Source organism: Meleagris gallopavo, chromosome 5 (genome assembly GCF_905368555.1).
Source record: "Meleagris gallopavo chromosome 5, MGAL_WU_HG_1.1, whole genome shotgun sequence".
In the NCBI taxonomy this organism is placed as follows: Eukaryota; Metazoa; Chordata; class Aves; order Galliformes; family Phasianidae; genus Meleagris; species Meleagris gallopavo.
This window is the reverse complement of record NC_139408.1, coordinates 43,249,282-43,262,693: the sequence shown is the minus strand read 5'-3', so window position 1 is coordinate 43,262,693 and position 13,412 is coordinate 43,249,282. Positions and strand designations below refer to the sequence as shown.

General features: G+C 50.8%; 1 protein-coding gene across 7 annotated transcripts in view; it reads left to right on the top strand.

Moving 5' to 3' along the window:
- FOXN3 (forkhead box N3) overlaps positions 1–13,412 on the top strand; it is a 230,321-nt gene that overhangs the window by 107,494 nt on the left and 109,415 nt on the right. For 3 of the 7 annotated variants that reach the window (XM_085225480.1, XM_085225484.1, XM_085225483.1), the window contains one exon: positions 3,598–4,154. In XM_085225480.1, coding sequence (XP_085081606.1) covers positions 3,598–4,154 — 557 coding nt within the window. Of the gene's footprint in view, positions 1–1,124; positions 1,391–1,692; positions 2,431–3,597; positions 4,155–13,412 lie in introns of those variants that run through there. The other 4 variants (XM_085225482.1, XM_085225477.1, XM_085225478.1 and 1 more) reach the window with 4 other exon arrangements.

Sequence of the window (13,412 nt, the reverse complement as noted above, 5' to 3'; positions counted from 1 at the left end):
GGGCAGCTGTCCTGACTTAGAATCTAAGTAAAATTGCTAAAATGCTTTTTTCTTGGCTTAGGAACGACTTGCGTGTGAGGCTCTGTACACATTCCTGTGCTTCTAACACACACACTGCATTTGAGCAACAGGCCTTTTCTGTATTGATAGGAAAATTAATTTGCAAGTATGCTAAATCTGCAAGCCTCGCTTACTTTGGAAGGAAAACGCCTGGTTTTGTGGCTCAAGTACAATTTCTGATACCTGTTTTGGAGGTGCCTTGGTGCTGTGACGCTCAGAAGCTGTGAGATCAAATGCCCAGTGCACAGGAGGTTGCAGCACAACTGGCGCTGTCTGTGCTGGGCAGCTGCTTTTTCGTGTTGAGATCAAGTTAGGTCACTTCCCTTGGTCCAAGAGAGGCGTGCTAAGGTCGGTTTTGTTAATCGAGTTTGATACTAGTTATGTCAAGATAACTTCACCGAGACGAAATCGGGCCTAATTTTAGAGCACAGTTCCATGGGCTGCGGGAATCAACTGTTTCGCTTTGGTTCGTTTTCCACGGAAGTAGCGGCGGGCTCGCAGCCAGCGCCGTGCGGCTGTACCAAGGCGGACCCGGGCAGGGCCGCAGCCCGGAGACCGCCGCACGAGGAGCCCCGCACGGCGCCGTGCCGGCCGCGTTTACAGACGGGTGCAGTCCCGGGGGCTCACAGACTCCGCCGTCCCCCGCAGGAGTCGGCCGCCGGCTGGGAGCGGGACAGGGCCGAGAGCCGTCCCGCTCCGCTGAAGGGCTGCCCGTCCTCCCGCCCGAGCCCGTGCTTGCGGCTCGGCGCCCGCCGAGACCTTGACGCCGCTCGGGGTTCAGCCGCGTGGCTCCCGGCGGGGCTCAGCTGACGGCCGCCCGCGGCAGCCGTACCCCGGGTCCCGTTCCGCCCGCCGGGGCCGCGGCCCCTCGCGCAGCCGCCGCCGGTAGCGCGGTGGAGCGGCCCCCGGTCCGGCGCTGAGCGGAGGCTCCGCGTCGCTCCGCCGCGTCCCGCCCCCGCCCGCAGCGCCGCCCGCCCGCCCTCCCCCCGCTGGGGCCCTCCCTCCCTTCCTCCCTTCCGCGGCTCTCCCGGCGCGGTGGCCCGGCCCACGTTTTCCCTCTCTCCCCTCCTCCCTGGTCATGTGTCGCCTTTTTTGTTTGCGGTGGAAACAATTTCTCGCTCTTCGGCTCGCGCCGGGCGGACCGCTGCCCGGCGGCGCGGGGTGGGGGGCGGTGCGGCCGAGCCCATGCAGGCGGCGGAGCGCCCCGCGCCGGGACCCCCGCGGCGCGCTCGGGGCTCGGGCTGAGGCGGGGCGCGCCATGCCCGCCTCCGTCAGATGAAAGTTTGCGCCGCAGCCATGGAAGGACCGCGCTGAGGCCGCCCCCCGCCAGGTGAGCCCCTGCCGCCGCCGCCCGCGACGCCCCGCCGCAACTTGGCCGGGAGTTGGCGCGCGCGCTGCCGTGACCCGGCAGCTGGCCCGGACCGTGGGACCGCGCTCCGGGCCGTCCGGGCGGGACTCGGGGTGCCGGCGCGCGGCCGAGGGCCGGTGCGGAGCGACGCGCCGGGCGCGGGCAGAAGTTGCCGTCCCGGCGCGGGGCGGAGGGCCGCTGACATCTGGCCAGCATTGGAGGTATGCGCTCCGCCGGCCTCCCCCGCCCGCCCGGAGCAGCGCCGGTCGCCTAGCAACGGCATTGATTGGCTGCGTCGCCGGCCAATGGGCGCGCGCGCCCCGCCCGGACGGCGAGTGCGGTGGGAGCGATGCACGGGGGCCGTCCCCCCCCCCTTCTCTTCCTCCTCCTTCCCCCGCGTCGTCTCAGCGGCCGCCGCGCAACCCCGGCGCCGCGCGGGGCCCCGGCTGCGGGCGGTTGCGCGCACCCCGCGGAGCGCCCGCGGTTGGCGGCGGGTTAAAAATGTTCGCTCCGTCGCGGTCCTCCCCTGTGAGCGCAGCTCCTTTGTCTGGTGGCGGGGAGAGGCGTCCGCCGAATTCCTCCTCGTGTCCGTGTTCGCGTCCTTTCCCCGGGCCGAGCCGCTCCGCCGGGAGACGCGGCCCCGCCGCCCCCCGGGCCGGGTACCGAGTGCCGCTGCGGGGTCCGCGGCTCCGGCCCCACCGGGGGGCTCCCGTCCGGGAACGGGAGGGCGGGCGCGGGGCGGCCCTTCGGGAGGGCGCCGAAATAAGCGAATTAAACAGAAAGAGAGCAGCGTGTTGTCATGGCGACGGCGCAATTACATTACTTTACTGTCAGCCGTCGCGTAATTCCCTGTTCCGAAGCTCCTGGGACGCAACTTCCATCCGGAGCCGAAGTTGCGCTGCGCCGCAGGGCAGTGCCCGCCCGGGGCCGGCGGAGCTCCGGCGCAACTCGTTTCCTCCGGCGGCCGCGGCCCAGCGGGCGGCCGTGTGGCGGCTGTGCCTCCGCCGTGCCTTTCTGCTTCGGTAATGGCCGCGTCGATTGGAAGTATATGGAGGAAGACCCGAGGAACTTCCCTTTTTCACTTTTCTGTAACGTCTAAAAGAAGTCTGTTGCTTTTCTTTCCTGGAACAGCTTTCCTCCCGTTTTTCCTGGTAGATACACTGCTTGTTTTGCTGCCGCCTGTGCTTTTTGCCCTTTAGTATGGTATCGAGTGTGACTGTAGGAATTGCATTTCCAGTGGTCCCCCGGATGCAGGGGATCTCTGCACTCGTGCAGGAAACTGCCTGCTGTTGAAACGCATTGATCCTCACCAATGTTTATTTCGCTGCTGGCCATGCCCCCAGTTCTCAGTCCTGGCAGTTTTACTGCACGGCAGAGGCAGGGAAGCTGTGCTGCTGCTGCAGTGCTGCTGCTGCTCCCATGCTGCTCCCAGCTCCGTCCTCCCTGGCTGCCCGGGTTCCCCCATCCCAGTCAGCTCAACCTGCGCTCAGCTCCCAGCACCTCCCGCCTGCCTTGGGCCACAGCTGAGGGCAGCTCAGTGCAGGTTAAAGCCCTCTCTGTTTACATACACTTTTAAAGTGCTCTATTCCTCTGGCGCTTGTTTCCTTGTGTATTGGCCCTGGTCCCAAAGCTACTGTGTGCTGCTTTCCCTCCCTCCCGTTCTGCTTTGCAAGTTCTGCTGCAGCAGTGCCTGTAGTTGGATTTGGTGCCTGTCTGCGTGAGCCCTCAGCCAGTGCCTCTATCACAGGGCTGTTGTGTTGCCCTCAAGACGGAAACAGCTGAACTTAATCTGAAGCAACTGCACTTAAGCTCCTCTTTTTTTTTTTTTTTTTTTTTAATTTACATGCTTATTAAAGTGATATGATCGGAGTATTCAATGATTTGATACACATATTCATTATTAAAGGAGTGCGTCGCCAGGATTTCCTGTCTGAGGCTTCAAGTGCAGGGAAAACTGAGGCATACTGGCATTATTGTATCATTCCATGCATTGAAAGTTCTTTACTTGCCCTGACTTCAGGTTATTTTACCCAGTGTTCGGGAGTGAGCTTTAATGTGGGTCTGTCGTTTTTAAACAGATGGCACAAGGCCAAGCAGCTGGTGGGGAAAAGCTGTCAAAATGTTACGCGGTACCTTTACCAGCTAATAACTTTTTTTCTGTTTCTTTTCCCCCGGTGTGGGACTCCCAGGAGCCTCTGCCTCAATGGGTCCAGTCATGCCGCCCAGCAAGAAGCCGGAGGGCTCAGGAATCAGTGTTCCCAGCGGACTGAGCCAGCGGTACCAAGATAGCGATTTGTCAAAGGCACTTCACGATGACGAGGACCTAGATTTCTCTTTGCCTGCCATCAGATTAGATAAAGGGGCCATGGAAGATGAAGAACTAACTAACTTGAACTGGTTACACGAGAGCAAGAACTTGCTGAAGAGCTTTGGGGACTCGGTGTTACGAAGCGTCAGCCCCGTTCAGGACATTGGTGATGACACGCCTCCGTCCCCCGCCCACTCGGACATGCCCTACGATGCCAAGCAGAACCCCAACTGCAAACCTCCTTACTCCTTTAGCTGCCTCATATTTATGGCCATCGAGGACTCGCCAACCAAAAGACTGCCCGTAAAGGATATATACAACTGGATTTTAGAACACTTTCCGTATTTTGCAAACGCTCCCACTGGATGGAAAAATTCTGTGAGACATAATCTGTCCTTGAATAAGTGTTTTAAGAAAGTGGACAAAGACAGAAGTCAGGTAAGTTTGCAACTGTGGAGACCTGTCTGTGATAAAACTTACCGGCTTATCCCAGAACGTATTCATAACTGTAAAATGTAGAGTACGCAACGCTGTCCCTGGTAACGCAGTTTATTACATTCAGAAAACCAGCATTTCTTTAGCATGGCTCATTCTGATTTTATTAAATTCATTGTCTAGACATCAGTAAGAAAGCAGTCGGTGTGTGTGTTTTCTTTGCTCCCCAGCTGGTGTCTTCATGCATAGTGGTTAAATATTGTTTTTAGTTACCGTGCTGTGGTAATGGTTTCCAGCTTTACTAGATGAATGTAATCATGTTATAAATAGGCTGCTTGCTGTTCTTGGCTTATACAAACATATAGTGAAAGGGTATGCCTTACATAAGAGGCCATCTCTTTTTTCCCCGATCTGTGTTGTACTCAGAAAAGAGGTTTTTTTTCTTTTTTTCTTAAATGAGCAGAAGTAGTACTGAATTGCAAGGGCGAAGCTTCATTCTCTTACAGGTAGAAAGAGAAACTCTTCAAACAGGGCAGATAAGTCTGGCATCAGAGGTGAAAGTTACCAGAAACTCAGCCATTCTCTCTCTGGAGTTTTGCTGCTTCTGAGAACACTGCAGTGGCAGAAGTCTGGGGAGCAGATTGTTGCTTTCGGATCTCTGCTGTTGCTGTCTGGTTTCATTGCTGAATCCCCAGCTGCATCTGCAGGAAGAGGCTGTGTGTGCGGGAATGGGGAAACGAGCCACGCCGCGGAGGCAGGACTTTGCATAACCTTATATTGCATAAACCAGACTGGGAGCAGATAGCATTTTCTGGAGGGGGCGGGCTCCAGAACCTGCGATCTGGGATGAATCTTTGGCAAAGTATGAGCATACTGATAAAAATACCAGCCTCCAGATTAATTTTGCAGTCCTTCCCACAGGTTAGTGAACTAAATAGCAGGTAGAATCACGTCGCTGGCTGCTCTGCAGTTGGCTGAAGATCAGAAAGGGAGCACTGTTTTTTCTGGCAGAAATAATAGATGCTCTCAGCTGCTGTATTTCAGTGAAGTTAGTGCTGTGATAGTCTTGTAACTGGTTACCCTGGAGCGAGACTTCTGTTGGTGGTGCTGTTCTCCCTAGTTTGGGTGCAATTTAACTTTAAATGCTTTGGAGTAGAAGGTATTTTCTGGATGAAGAGTCTTACGTTACCCTAAGCTAACAACTTTTTATTTAAGATTACTTAATTTGCTTTTCCTTGCAGCTTTCTTAAATTACTGATTTCTTATTTATTTATTTTTTTTCAATGTCATTCCCTGAAATTCACTGTCCACGTATTGGAGATCACATGCTGTATGTTGGTATTTTTATAAATTCGTTGCTGTGAACGATTGTGTACGAGATTAAAAAACCTGTTCCTGAACTGGATCTTGTTTCGTGTGAGCCAGAGCCTCAAATTCTTGTTTGGAAGCAAGACTATAATAGCAAGGGCCACACCAACCTTTTATGATCCTGTCTCAGGCCATAAGAAACCTTAACGCACAGCACATGTTAAAAAAAAACAACCAGTACTGTAACTGGCAAGGCATGTGTTTAGTGCTGCCATTTGTTCTATCCCCTTCCTTTGTTTACAAGCTGACTATTTAAATTACGGTTTCCTTCCTATCAGGAACTTGTCTTCATGCATATCTGTCAAATACCCACAGCCTTCTAAGATCACAGGAACCATACCATGAAGCACTTCTCCACAGGGAAGGGGAGAAGCACAATACATGAGTAGTCACCTATGTCTTGAATTCATGATTAGAGCCATGGTTACACAGCGAGACAATAAGGTGTGGGGAGAGCCCTTGCCTGTGTAAGTAACAGGGTGGGGTTTTAGACTTCCCTAGAAAAGCGTAGGATATGAAAAATAATTCCTTCCATCTTTTCATGCTCCTGAGCCCTTAATAACTATGCAGTCACCCTACTGGTAGCCAGCATTAAGGTAATTGAGAAGAGAATCTGAAACTTAAAATGCACAAAGTCAGGTCGCTTAACTCGCGTCCTGGCCAGGGGACGTGGCAGGTGGGGACGGGAGTGCAGAGCTGGCACTGGGAGCGGGTTGCTGAATCAGGTGCCTGACAGCTAATTGTGGACTTGGAAAGCACTAACCTCCAACTGCTGGCTTTGAAAAGACGTTCATGTGCTCTCACACACCTCCAGAGTTAGTTGGAGTGCCTTAGAGCAAGCAACTCTTGCTGACAGCAGCCTGCAAATCTCATGGGGTCCATGGGACCTCGGGGTTGGGTTAACTCTCCATTACAGGGAATCATCTCATGCCACTTCTTCCAGTTTGTTGCCACATTCTTCAAGTTACAGGTTTAGAGTGTGCTTGTCTTACTGTTTGTACGTGACAAAAAACATTTGGCAAATGGCATCTCTGAAATGCTAACAAGCTGGGCTCCGAAACGTGGAGTGCAGGGAAGGAGTTAATCAGTGCTGGGAATTGCAGGCATTTGCTAGCTGATGTGCGCTGACACACACTGGAAAGCTAGAAGCTTTCCTCTCTGAGTTGTGCTTTCCACTGTTTGTTTGTATAGCCTTTCAGTAATGGTTTTTCTAAAAAAAATTCTGCTGAACACTTAATTCTTTTTTGGATTCCCTCTATATAGTAGTTCCCTCAGTCTTGGGCTCACTCATTTATATTCATGGGGCTAAATATGTATTTAATAGCCTGCAGCTCCTGCATGCGTGTGAATGCTCGCATTTCCTGATGTGAGATGCTTGCATTTCCTAATATGTGAGATCCTTGCAATAGAGAGAACTTTCCAGCTTGCCCTGTTCTGGATCTTCTTGGGGAGCAGACGTTTTATCCCCAGCTGTGCTCATGTGTTGCTGCCATGCCATCGGGCTCTCTGGGCAAGGCGACAGTGACTGTGTGTAACTTTGCTGCTGGCTTGAGGCAGGCAGGAGGGCCGAAGAAGGGAAAACGCTGAGCCCTTGATTGTGCAAACCTCTTTGCATTGAGCTCAGCACTTTAATAATAGTTGGCCGGAGCATAAAGTGTCACATGATGGGGAGCATAAGAGGAGTTCCCTGGCTGTGTTTATACTGCTGGACTTGTGAATTCAGTCATTCAGATTAATCCTATTGTGAGCACACAGATCTAAATGTCCTCTAGTGTGTGTCCCGTTTAGCACAGCCCTCAGCCCATGACTTCTCTGACTTCCCTGCCATCTGGTCCTTGGCTGTGGAGAGGAATTTTTCTTGTATATGCGTCTCCATAGCAACGCGTTTGCAGTTGATATGGAAAGTAAGCAGTTGCCCTAGCAACAGAGTTACTGATGTGGCAGCTCCTCTGCTCGCAGGGAAAGGGCTAAGCTAGTTCAGACGCATTATGTAGGTTTGCTGTAATTATAGCTGCGCCCACTAGTGCTGCTGTAGCTAAGGGTCTGTTGAAATATTTTGCAATAAGCCCCATTTTTTTCTCCTTGAAGATCTGTATTATTATCCGTGTAGGGATTCCTGCTTTGAACAAAGGCCACTAAGGTTGTGTTTTCAGGGCGTGATCAATCTGTGCCTTTTATGAATGCCAACTTTGCTGACTGTTATTATCAAAAGTGAGTGGATGAAGGAAAAAGATGCTTGGCATCACTGGCTTCTCTGCAGTTTTTTGATCTCGCTCAGCAGCCCAGTTATGGAAGGGGAAGCTCTCATCCTGTGCCTCGTGCTCTGCTGCCTTTGTTTGCCCGGTCTGTGCTGCTCCGGATATTCCTCCTACAGAGTGGGCTCCTCTTTGTGTCTGCCCTGCTTGTCTGAGGCAGAGAAACGTGCACGCATTCCTAGCTGGGTGCATGCTAGGGAAATTCAAGACTCGTCAAGGTTTGTTTGATGCTTGTGCTGAGGGATGTCTCAATAAAAATGTCTCAATAAAAATGTAATGAAAGTAAGGGATATGTTTATGAGGATGGGAGAAGAAAATTCTCCTCGCTTGATATTGAGGTTATTCTTAGAAGTACATGGACCATAACTGGGTCACAGAGATCCAGCAAGGCTGCTCCTCTGTCCAGAGCGGGCTGTGGGATCCGAGGCCTCCTGAGTGTTACTGGGGTGTGCAGGATGTCCTCATGTCCTGTGTAGCCTGGTCTGTGCCATGGCCAGGGAGCTGGTGGGACCCCACGTGCAGCGTGGGGACTTCTGAGGAGACCCTGCAGCAAGCATGCTTCCTCTGAGGTGATACCGCCTGGGCTTTTGATAGGTAAAGCTCTGCAGGAAGGTAAGAGCTAGCTGGAGTGAGAGGCAAGGCAGTCTGATTGTTCTTTATTATGAGATCTATTAATCCAATCTGCATACACACAAAGGTGGTAGACTCTGGCAGTATCCTCCCTCTGCTAACATTCAGGAGGATGTCCTTTGAAAGCTGTGTGGCCCTCTGGGTATGGAAACAATCTCCTCCAGTTGTGATGCAGTTATCACCTCGCCTGACCCACATAGCACAAGCATCAGAATTGCATTGGGTTTGCAACATCTGGTTGGAACTACAGTGGAAAAACCCCTCAGACTCATGTTAAGGACTTCAAATGATCCTGACGCCGTTAATAAAATGATGTCCTAAATGAACAGATCCAATTGTTAATGTCCCAGATTATTAAAAGAAAAGCGTGGGTTTTTTAAATTAGAATTTGTTGTGCTTAACCCCAGATCCATTTTCTTATATCGCAGTCTGTCATATATGTGCTCTCAGCCACCAGAAATGTTCCGCCCCGAATTATTTTTTGAAGCAAAGAGAGTCATCTCCTTCCAGAGAAATCATAGCAGTCTCTAGAAACTTCTAACTCTAATACGGGATTTCCAGATACTAGACAATTTGTGGAGAGCTTTCTTGAACCCTTTCAGCTTTGTTTTTGAAGTGCAAAAGCAAGGAATTATACAGAATATTTAAATAATAGATTTCCTAAGGCTCTGCATGGAAATACTCTTCCACTTAGCTGGCTTCCAGCTGGTTGACTACATCATCGCTTACTCTTTGCAATAGAGACTGCGTGTGTGTGCTAGTTTAGAGCTGTACAGTGCATAATTAGTTTTTTTTTTTTCAAATAGTGATAAGAAGCTGGCAATATCCAGAGACCTCTGTACTTCTGTCTCAGTTACTGGTGTTACCTGACCCTTACAGAAGATAGGCGGTGGGCTGTCCCCATCCTGGGGAGCTGTAGTGGGCTCTGAGCGTACCCTGACAGGCCTCCTGGTTATTTGGGTAACTGACCCATGCAGACATGGTGTGAGGTGTGTTAGTGCTGCGGGGCCTGGACATGAGAGCAGAGCCGAGCTGCTCTGCATGCACCGTGCCTGGGCTGTGTGGGCCGGATGGAGCGAGCTGTCGGCCATAGCTCCTCCCTGTTCTGGGCTGCGTGCTCCAGCAGCGTGCTGACATGCTTTGGCATTTCAGCGACCAGCCCTGGATCTAGTTGCAGATCAGATCCAGCTGGACTTTTTTTCCTCTCTTTTTGAATTCTCAAGTTGCTTTTCAGCTCAGTTCCTCAATTCAGGTCACAGCCCAGCAGTCAGTAGTGCTGACACAACCGAGGGAGCAATGACAGGGGCGGCTGGGGAGTACCTTCGATTGAGGTGCCCAAGGGGCAGTGACAGCAGAGGCCTGACGGAGGCCAGCCCCGCAGGGAGAGCAGGTCACACATGAGATCACGGGGTTGGGGCTTAGAGGAACCCCAGAGATCACTCAATCCAGCCCATGCTCAGTAGAGCCGCCCTCAGCAAAGGGACATAGCCAGGTGGGCTCTGAATGCCTCCAGGAGAAAGAGACTCCCTTTCTCCTTTTGAAGATGTTGGCTTTTGGTTTTCTCCTGGGAGCAGTTGTTCAAGGGGCCAGTGTTGAGGATGCTTCACAGCTGGTTTAAACTGAGCCAAGTGCGGGCTGCCAGCATCAGGCATGACCCCCAGCAGCCTTTGCTATACAGATGAACCCCTCTTCTCTAGAGCCACTCTGCAAGCCCCTCTCCTGCTTCTCCCAGCACCTGTGTCACTGCACAGTGAGCTGCTGGAGAACTGTTTTCAGTGGGATTATTTTTCAGTGGGATTATTTGTTTGGTTCTTTTTCAGCTCCCTGCTTGGTTCATGGTTTCTGTGGTCAAGTGGTACCTGCGGCAGCACAAGAGTGGGCTGAGCTCCATTCAAATATTCAGCAGCTGGCAGCTTAGAGCTGGAGCAGGTGGTGGGCAGGGCTGTGGGGACATGAGCAGTGGAGATGGTTCTGAGGGAGCTGCGCTGGGGATCCTCTTAAAAGCTGTTTTGAGAGGACACTGCTAAGGAAGGATGTCCACAAAATCAGTTGTCAGGCTTTTCTGTGCAGCTGTCTTTATTTCCTCGCTGCCCCCCAGTGCTTCTTCCTTCTTCCTGGGGAGATAACAAAGCACTGCAGACCCACAGACCTAGTCTGGCTCTGCAGCTGCTCTCTGCTCTGAGTACAGCACTGGGCTAGAATTTAGCGCTGAACAGGCCTTATGTGCCCATGAGCAAATGTTGACCCATAGGGAACTGTAGGGAATTTCCTGTGGGGAGGGGTTGATGTGCAGCTGAGCAGCAGGCTGGGAAGTAAGGACTCACTGGGCTTTCTCATCTGGCTTACGTTCACACTTCAGTTCTTCACCAAAACAGCAAATAATGCATTTTAGCTGCAAAGTGTGTGTCCCTTGGATGTCCTCCTTCCCTGAGAGGGAAGCGGAATGCTTCCTGCTGGCAGAAGCAGAGCAGTGGGTTGTGCCGCACAGCCTCATTCATTGGGTTAGACCTCTTGAGAAGCTTTTAGAAGAGCTGGTGGTGATTGAGTGGCGTGACTGTGAGTGCTGCTTGGGCAGCCTGAGACAGCCTGTGAGGTGCTGAGGAGCCTTCCTTCCTGTGTGCAGGACGGGCTGGTAGCAGGTTGCTGCGCAGCTCTGTTTTCCGTACAGTTGTTCAGATGTTGGCCCACTGGGCCTGCAGCTCACTGCTGCCTTCTGAATTATTTTCAGCTGTCTTGTTGCTGTGTCTTCATAGTAAATCTAGGTAAATGGTCCAAACTGAAATCCATGTGGAAAAGAAGCCCGGTCTGACTCTATTTTTAATTTTTTGTTGTAATTGTGTATTGATCAGTGGTGACTCAGTGTCTAGAACTAGAAGTAACTGACTTTTATCTTGTTGAGAATGGCAGAACACTGCTGGATAAGGCAACGTGCAGACAACCCATGTAGCTGCAACAACGCAGTATACTGTGCTGCAGTTATGTGTGTGGACACAGATTTCCTTCAAAACAAAACCACACAACTGCATCTGGTTAAGTATTGCTCAGTAAGCCTCTGGGGAAGCACTGTGCTGCACACTGGTATGTATTTTTTTTAAGCTAATTAAGATTTCCCTCTCTGAGTATTTGCTCTTATCGTTTCATTCATCATCTGGTATTTTGAACCAGTGCAGCTTTCCTGACCGCTATGCAAAAGAAGTTAGTGAAGAAAGTTTGCTTTAATGAGACACATATGCACATTGCTGGTTTTCTGGTACTTACAGCTCAAGACAGTTGATTGTGAAGATGAAATTTGTTAAGAACTATGAGATTTTACTTTCTTCAGCATCAGTAGCTGGCTTGTTACAATTCAGCAGTATAGCTTTAGTTCTTTGGTAGCTAACTGCTTTCCCAGTACTGCCATTCAGCCCAGTTTCCAGTGAGTCTCTGCCCCTCTCCCAGCTGTTCCCCACCTCTTGTGCCTCAGCATTGGCCAGAAATGGGACAACTGCTCAGTTCGGGGACTGAAAGATGCTGCAGGTAGGAGAGAGGTGCCAGTGCTGTCAAGATTTATGTACACAACAACTGCTCAACTTGAATCACCACAGCCCTCCATATCTTGTGGATGTGAGTGGCCTTGGGCTGATCAGTGGACTGAGGCACATGAGGTATGGAAGCAGGCAGGGGCAGCGACCCAACTACTTTAGCTTAATATTTTTTCCTGTTTTTAACAGGCCCTTTTAAGCCTGAAATGTTACTTGTTTTTTTCTGTTCTTCCACCAATTTGGACTCTTGACTTCAGGGGAGCTGCTTTTGGTTTACTCTTGGGTAAATACCAGGGAGCTGAGGGCTGCAGAAAGCAGCAGTTGCAGCCATAGATGATGTCTCTGGCTCTTAACTCGGTTATCCATAATAGTCATTGTGGAGACGGTACATTTTAATGTATTAATTATGTTTTTCAAATTCCATTCTGGGTGTTATGGAAACTTTACCCTGGAAACTGATGTAGGAGTTTGTGAGAAGACTCATTCCAGGGATCTTAAATGTGAGTGGGTTTTTCCTTGTTACGGTAGGAAAGAGACCAGACTGCTGTGCAGGGACTTAAGATGCCCAAACTCTATCTCCTGCATGCTGAATTGCAGTAGTGAACAGTTGCAATTTGCCAGTGGTTGAGTACTACCAGGATTCTGAAGCAGCAGTGTAAGTTGCTAAAAAACACCTGTCGGTAAGCAGAGGAATGAATGGAAGTCTGAAATGCAGAAAAGTGTCTGTGGCACTGCGTGGAGCAGAAACTTATCTATGGGATTTTGCAGAAGAGAATCTAGTTGAATACTAACAGCAGAATTAACACTAATTCAAGCTATCAGCAGAAAATCAGGCTCTGCTCCAGAGCTGTATTTATGAGATCCCATGGCTGCCTACTGCGGGAGGGTACTTATTGAGATGTGTTAACTATGGCTAATGTTTTTCTGATTTTACTGTGGAAAGAAAAGCCTCCAGTGCAACTGGTAGGGGCTGTGGGGGTTAATAAAGGCTGGGTTGGGTATTGACACGCCTTGTCTCAAGCTTTCATTTTCATATTTTTCTGTTTTCCTCACCCTTTCATTTGAAAGGTGGAGAGTGGGAAGGTTATGCATGTTCTTTTTGAATTAGGCAGGACTTTTTGAAGTGCTCCGCTTTTAGATTAGGAGGGAGGAGGTAGTTGTCATTGTTAGGAGTAAGTGATACAGAATGTAATGAAAGCTGCAGTTTTGCAGTTAGGTCCGTTCTCCTTAAATTGATGGATAGAACTAAACGTTTCACGTGGTTTGTCTTTAAGAGTAAAATCCTTTCCATGCGGGATAACTGTTTTTGCAAAATTTCTCTTTAGTATCACTATCTTGTGCAGTCCGTCTGTGTGCAGCCTTCTCCAGCCCTACAGCAGGGAAACTGCATGTCCAGGGATCGTCACTGTTCTTAGGAATGCTGCCAAGTCTTTGGAGAGGAATGCTTGATGGATGTGAGAACTGCATGCTGCAGGCTGAGCTGGAGC